We start from the raw sequence: 7856 nt of genomic DNA on the forward strand, positions 1-7856 counted from the left end.
CTGGTTATAATTCAAAGCTATTTTTCACTTACCTTTTTCTGCAAACATAGTAGCTTACACCAGCAATGACAGCAATGACAGCACAACATGCTACCACTATTCCAACGATGCAACCAACAGAACAATCTGGAGGCTTCTCTTTCTCTAGAAAGGCAACAATAAAATATTTTTTACATATATTATTTGTGTCTCATGATCCCCAAAGCCTCTTTTTTTTGGCAGAGTGCTGGTTTAAGCGAACAACTTTTCATTGCTAAAGGGCAGTTAGCTGGAGTTTCGTACTTTAAGGCTTTATTTTCTCACGAGTTTAGAAAAAATAGCCTACATCTTTTTGCTATGAAATAGCTGTAAAAAAAAAAAAAAAAATTACTCTTAGTTAGTTTAACAGTTCAATGGCAAAGCAAGAACAGGAAATGAAAAACACAATCCCACTAGAATCAACAATATCTGCAATCAATACCTGTTACAGTCAATCCATGCACCACTGATGATGATGTTCTCCCAGTTATATTATTCCTTGCTTGACAGGTGTAGTTGCCGCTGTCAGAGAGTTCAGCCTCTTTCATGAACTCAGCAGAATCTTTGAGTATCTCACTTCTATTGAATATCCAGGTGTAACTGGCAGCTGGTGTGGACTCAGCATAGCAGACCAGTTTAAATGTCTCTTTCAAAAGGATCTGACTTGGACCTGTGATTTGAACATTTTCTGGTCCATCTGAAAAACAGAAATTACAGCAACACAAATGCAGTAATTCCGCCAAATAAAATGAATGGACATCACTGAGCGGGTAGGATAGTAACTCACAGCTGATGGAGAGGTTTACTGTATCACTGGTGCCACTACTGATAGGATTGAGCACGTGACACCTGAATGGTCCCTGGTCATAGCGAGTCACATTGACTATAGTCAAAGTGGAGCCTCCATCAGTGAGATGAACTCTGTCACTCCCTGTAACCTGAGAGCTGCCGTTCATCCAGAGGAAAGAGAGGGAGGATCCAGAGGAGGAGCAGGACAGACTGACAGAGCTGTTGAACTCCACCAAGTCTGCACTTATAGGAGTTACTGTTACACTGGAGACTGGCTCTGGGAGTGAAAAAAGGAATGAGATTATAGTTGTCATCTAATAACAAAGGTAGAGCAGAGGGAAGCAGTGTAGTAGCTGTCAATAAATCTCATGTTTATCATGACATGTTCAATATTCATGTGGTCTGATCAGATTTTACTGGTAGTGATGGTAAAACAGGTTATGTCACTGTTTGACATTTTCTTTTAGTTTATATCCTGTTTAATTTTGTAAATCACTTTCATCTAATTGTTGTTATAAGTCTTACTTCCTTTCTTTATGTTTCTTTACCCTGTGCTTGCTGTATCACCTCTGTTCATTTAATTCTTTTGTCATTTGTTTTTGTTGTTTGTTGTTTTGTTCCTCTGACCTCCTGAACACTGCAACGCACATAACCCAAAACCAAAGTGCACAAACAGAATAAAACAAACAAAAACACAAAATATAAAATAAAAAAGTCTAAACTGAAATAACCAAAGAATATGTTTAAGTAACTTGTTTGCCTTTAATGGTTATTTTTACTCTATTTATAAAGAAATAGTCTGAGTCCATTTTAGCAGGTTTATTTTGAATAGTTTATATAAAACAGAATTTCTTATTACCCAGTTTATTGAATTAATCTTCTCAGTTCAACAATGAACGGATGTAAAACTGTTGCTCACCATATACATCCAGTCTGGTGCTTCCTTCTTGTTGTAGTCCTCCAAATAGTGTAATGTTAACTCTGTATACTCCACTGTCACTAAGAGTCAGACCCCTGAGCTCCAGAGACCCAGTAGATGGGAAATAGGTGATCCTGCCTTCATACTCTGGTGAAGTATAGTTTACTGTAGTTGAAGTGAATATATCTCTGTCTTCAAATTTCCAGTTAATATAATAAATTGGTTCTTCTTGTGGAGTCAGTGCTGTGGTGAAAATCACTTTCCCTCCCACAGCTGTATTAAGAGGACCATCTGGCAACACACCAGCTCCTTCAGTTAAACCTGAAAACAAAGTTACACATTTGTGAAAGATTGTAATAATAACAGTAAACTGATGATTTGGTTAAGTCACATTTCATGACAAAGTCTTGATCTAAAGAAACAAAACTCAACAAATTTGTTCCATTAAACAGAAAGTCAGCGAGGAGAATTCATGTATTGACTCTTTTTTCCAGTGTTTCATTGTAGTTTAAAAATATTTTCATTAACTGGCTCCATTTGTGCATTTTCACTTTTTAACATGTTGCAAGTAAACAAGTGAATCTTTCAATCCACACATCTGTGCAATGAACTAATGTGTGTGTACATCAACATCACTATTAATGACTGAATAAATAAACCAGCCATTTACAATAATAACACATTATCCCCTTGAACATAACAAGCTTTTTGATAAATAAAAGAATAAACACTTGCTCTTTTTTTGGCAGAGTGGTGGTTTAAGCAAACAACTTTTCATTGCTAAAGGGCAATTAGCTGGAGTTTTGTACTTTAAGGCTTTATTTTCTCATGAGTTTAGAAAAAATAGCCCACATCTTTTTGCTATGAAATAGCTGTAAAAAAAACAACAATTACTCTTAGTTAGTTTAACAGTTCAATGGCAAAGCAAGAACAGGAAATGAAAAACACAATCCCACCAGAATCAACAATATCTGCAATCAATACCTGTTACAGACAATCCATGCACCACTGATGATGATGTTCTCCCAGTTATATTATTCCTTGCTTGACAGGTGTAGCTGCCGCTGTCAGAGAGTTCAGCCTCTTTCATGAACTCAGCAGAGTGGCTGAGTATCTCACTTCCATTGAACATCCAGGTGTAACTGGCAGCTGGTGTGGACTCAGCATTGCAGACCAGTTTAAATGTCTCTTTCAAAAGGATCTGACTTGGACCTGTGATTTGAACATTTTCTGGTCCATCTGAAAAACAGAAATTACAGCAACACAAATGCAGTAATTCCGCCAAATAAAATGAATGGACAAGCTGAACAGTGTGGTACTTACAGTTAACAATCATGTTGTATTTAGCTCCATCACTGCTGGTGGGCTTGCTGATGTTACAGAAATATTCTCCACTGTCTTTTCTAGTCACAATGTTAAACATCAACACTCTGTTGTTGTCGTGAAGAGCCATGTTGTCAGTCGGGATCAGAGCTGAGCCATCCTTCATCCATTTTCTGGTAACGATAGAGCCAGAAGCCTCACAGGTCAAACTGAAAGAGGTTCCCTCAACAAGTGGATCGTTTGTTGATGGACGGACAAAAGCTCCTGATATTTTCTCTGTTGGGTAAAGAAGTATTTTATAGGAAATATATGAAAGCAAGACCCAAATTACCTGTATAGCTGGACAAGATGATGGACGAGTAATAAAATCTATTAAAATCTAATAATTTAAGGTTGCTCGAGAACATTGAAACATAATCACCACAAACACTTACTGTAAATACTGGATTGTGTTTTCTCATGACATTTTCACTTCACCAGTGCGGTCCACCAATTATTTGTTGATTTCTAACATGTTTAATGTTTCAATTAGGTTATGTAGTGCAGTTCCAATTAAATATAAACTCATAGTTAGGTAAAAGACTTGCATAAATAAAACATCTCAATCCCAACTTACCCAGTACAGAAACAGTTGAAGGTACAGATGTTTGATATCTCAGAGTTTTGTGGCTAAAGGCCTGACAGCTGTAGTTTCCACTCTGACTCATCTGAATGTTCATCAGTCTGAGCTCTGGTCCAGTATCTGACAGCTTGACTCCATTCACAAACCACATAAACTGGGCAGAAGGTCTAGATTCAGTTGAGCAGATCAGATTGATGTTTGATCCTTCCTCAATGTCCACTTCTGATGGAGACAGCTTTATATTTTCTGGACCGACTGAGTGTATAAATAAATGAAAATCAAAGTTTGTTGCTTGAAAATCTACATGATATATGACATACAGATTGTCGTCATAGTGATGTTTGCATGCAGATGTTATGACATAAATCACTGAGCGGGTAGGATAGCAACTCACAGCTGATGGAGAGGTTTACTGGATCACTGGTGCCATTACTGAAAGGATTGAACACGTGACACCTGAATGGTCCCTGGTCATAGCGAGTCACATTAACTATAGTCAAAGTGGAGCCTCCATCAGTGAGATGAACTCTGTCACTTCCTGTAACCTGAGAGCTGCCGTTCATCCAGAGGAAAGAGAGGGAGGATCCAGAGGAGGAGCAGGACAGAGTGACATTGCCGTTGAACTCCACCAAGTCTGCACTTATAGGAGTTACTGTTACACTGGAGAGTCGCTCTGGGAGTGAAAAAAGGAATGAGATTATAGTTGTGTTATAGAACTGTTGAACTCAGTCAAGTCTGTGGTGATTGAAGTCACCACAACACTGGCAATACACAGTGTTCTGCATGAACGTGTTCAATGAATGGCGTTCATTGAACACGTTCATATTTTTGTAAAAGGAAACGCATAATTTTTCCAACTGTGACTGTAGACGTGAAAAAAAAGAAAAGAAAAATAAGTTCTATGACAGCTGTCAGTTGACATGTGATTTACGGCATACAGCATGGCTGGTGCAGGTCAGTCAGAGATTCTATTGAACAAGAACAGCTCAAAGTTGCTCATTTAAAAAAATAAAAAAAAAAGTTCATTCTGGAGTCTATGAACTTAGTTCAAACTTAAATAAAACTTGTTCAACATTGGCAATACCCTCTGTGGGTAAAAAAACACAGTGGTTTTGAAATGGCCCCCCACTGAAAAAAGGGAACATTGTTCTTTAGTGTGGAACAATGTAGACACTGGTGATGAACCCCATGTTATTGATACTATGATCAGTAAACTTGACTTCAAGATTTGCATTTGAGATGATATTTTCTCGCTTCTCCAGACAGTATGAAAAAAAGCATATAAACAGCTCCACCAACAACTGACACACAATAGACACTTTTACCAGAGTTTTAAATGATGGTATGACATTAATCAAATAAACATATAGTATGTTTCAAGACCACCATCTACAGTAATCTGAGTTTCCATCAGTGAGGTGAACTCTGTCACTTCCTGTAACCTGAGAGCTGCTGTTCATCCAGAGGAAAGAGAGGGAGGATCCAGAGGAGGAGCAGGACAGACTGACAGAGCTGTTGAACTCCACCAAGTCTGCACTTATAGGAGTTACTGTTACATTGGAGACTGGTACTGGGAGTGAAAAAAGGAATGAGATTATAGTTGTCATCTAATAACAAAGGTAGAGTAGAGGGAAGCAGTGTAGTAGCTGTCAATAAATCTCATGTTTATCATGAGATGTTGAATATTCATGTGGTCTGATCAGATTTTACTGGTGGTGGTGGTAAAACAAGTTATGTCACTGTTTGACATTTTCTTTTAGTTTATATCCTGTTTAATTTTGTAAATCACTTTCATCTAATTGTTGTTATTAGTCTTACTTCCTTTCTTTGTGTTTCTTTACCCTGTGCTTGCTGTATCGCCTCTGTTCATTTAATTCTTTTGTCATTTGTTTTTTTACAATTAAAGTTTTCTTTTTTTGCTGTTTGTTTTGCCTTCATGTTTGTTGTTTTGTTCCTCTGACCTCCTGAACATTGCAACGCACACATCCCAAAACCAAAGTGCACAAACAGAATAAAACAAACAAAAATACAAAATATAAAATAAAAAAGTCTAAACTGAAATAACCGAAGAATATGTTTAAGTTACTTGTTTGCATTTAATGATTATTTTTACTCTATTTATAAAGAAATAGTCTGAGTCCATTTTAGCAGGTTTATTTTGAATAGTTTATATAAAACAGAATTTCTTATTACCCAGTTTATTTAATTAATCTTCTCAGTTCAACAATGAACGGATGTAAAACTGTTGCTCACCATATACATCCAGTCTGGTGCTTCCTTCTTGTTGTAGTCCTCCAGATAGTGTAATGATAACTCTGTATACTCCACTGTCACTAAGAGTCAGACCCCTGAGCTCCAGAGATCCAGTAGATGGGAAGTAGGTGATCCTGCCTTCATACTCTGGTGTAGTTGAGTTTACTGTAGTTGAAGTGAATATGTCTCTGTCTTCAAATTTCCAGTTCATATAATGAATTGGTTTTTCTTGTGGAGTCAGTGTTGTGGTGAAAATCACTTTCCCTCCCACAGCTGTATTAAGAGGACCATCTGGCAACACACCAGCTCCTTCAGTTAAACCTGAAAACAAAGTTACACATTTGTGAAAGATTGTAATGACAGTCACAGTTCATGACAAAGTCTTGATCTAAAGAAACAAAACTCAACAAATTTGTTCCATTAAACAGAAAGTCAGCGAGGTATTTGACTCTTTTTTTCCCAGTGTTTCATTGTAGTTTAAAAAATATTTTTATTAACTGGCTCCATTTTCACTTTTTAACATGTTGCAAGTAAACAAGTGAATCTTTCCATCCACACATCTGTGCAATGAACTAATGTGTGTGTACATCAACATCACTATTAATGACTGAATAAATAAACCAGCCATTTACAATAATAACACATTATCCCCTTGAACATAACGAGCTTTTTGATAAATAAAAGAATAAACACTTGCTTTTATCTGCTCTATCAAGTTGTAAGAACTCACCTGAGATGATACCCAGAAGGATGATGAATATCACAGCTTTTTCCATTTCATCTGTAGCAACATCAAGTATGACAACTGGAAGAAAGACTGCTTTAAACTCCTTCTCTTTCCTCTTCAATTTCTGTATAGTGAATGTTGATTTCAATGTATCAAGACAGTACAAGGAAGTCCTGTGTAAATGAGAGGATCCCATCATAATGAATGTTGATCATTAACCATGTGCTCATATAAAAATATGTCTTGTCTTGTCATATATTGAGATAACTAAAACTTATGGACGGATATTAGCTTTGTATTTGTATGTACACGTATCCAACAAAGGAAAAAAGGCAACTGGATTTGTAGAGTTTTTTTGAGAAGACGTTTCACCACTGGTGAAGGTTTAAATAGGAACTCCTCCTGAAAAAACTTGCTTGTTATGCTAATAAACAGAAACTGGTGCAGCTAATTTTATATTAACGACTGGGTACTTACCTGTTGTTGAGGGGGAATGTTTTGTCCCTGTCCTTTTCGAATGGTTCTCTAACGACTCTTGTCCGTCAGAGTGTCTAGGTGTGAATGAGATTGAAAATTCTTGGGGACAGAGGTTAAAACTGTATTGTAAATCATTTACAAGTTAAAACTGTATTGTAAATAATTTACAATTAAAACTGTATTGTAAATAACAATAAACGTCTTCTCAAAAAAACTCTACAAGTCCAGTTGCCTTTTTTGATCCTTTGTTGGATATACCATGACCTGGATGACTGAGAACCTTCACAGATATATACACATATATTATTATATCATATATGTATATATTTATATACATGTATAATGATGAAAAGTATGCCAAGATAAACATCAGTCAGACTTTGATACCTTCAAGTTCCTGATAACAAGCTGCAGTAATTGGTCACAGTGGATTTGATGACTTACCCAGCAAGTGATAAACAGAGAAGCTTTCGGTTTATCTAAACACCTGGATGTTCATCAATTCACAAGTAAACAAATCATCTACAAGTGGAGGAAATTCATTTGACTGTAGGTTCCTTCTTTCACTGTCTTGTGTCTTACAAATATCACACCAAAACCACAACATTCAACCTTGATAGAGATAAAAGGAACACAACAGTGAAAGTAAAACACACAAAGAAATCTCTACAAATTCTGAACAATCAATTCATTTCTTTCAAGTAAGAAAAACAGAGAATAAGAGTTGT

At 36.5% G+C, this 7856-nt stretch overlaps 1 protein-coding gene across 1 annotated transcript; it reads right to left on the reverse strand.

Annotated features, from left to right (window-relative positions):
• Positions 1-1619: 1619 nt before the first annotated feature.
• On the reverse strand, positions 1620-7427 carry LOC311489122 (cell adhesion molecule CEACAM5-like). The gene is made up of 6 exons (XM_084546070.1): positions 6655-7427; positions 5925-6245; positions 4066-4344; positions 3666-3926; positions 3050-3325; positions 1620-2965 (listed from the first exon to the last, which is right to left on the reverse strand). The coding sequence occupies exons 1-6, from the start codon at positions 6848-6850 to the stop codon at positions 2688-2690; spliced, it is 1611 nt and encodes a 536-aa protein (XP_084402196.1). The 5' UTR covers positions 6851-7427; the 3' UTR covers positions 1620-2687.
• Between the last annotated feature and the right edge of the window lie 429 nt (positions 7428-7856).

Source organism: Chelon labrosus (genome assembly GCF_963514085.1).
Source record: "Chelon labrosus genome assembly, chromosome: 1".
Taxonomy (NCBI): Eukaryota; Metazoa; Chordata; class Actinopteri; order Mugiliformes; family Mugilidae; genus Chelon; species Chelon labrosus.

Excerpts from the sequence above, each read along its gene's own strand:
- LOC311489122 (XM_084546070.1), bottom strand. The coding sequence starts at position 6,850 with ATGATGGGATCCTCTCATTTACACAGGACTTCCTTGTACTGTCTTGAT. Across the intron at positions 6,246-6,654 it reads CCTTCTGGGTATCATCTCAG|GTTTAACTGAAGGAGCTGGT; the intron begins GTGAGTTCTTAC and ends CTTTGTTTTCAG. Across the intron at positions 4,345-5,924 it reads CACCAGACTGGATGTATATG|AGCGACTCTCCAGTGTAACA; the intron begins GTGAGCAACAGT and ends TTTCACTCCCAG.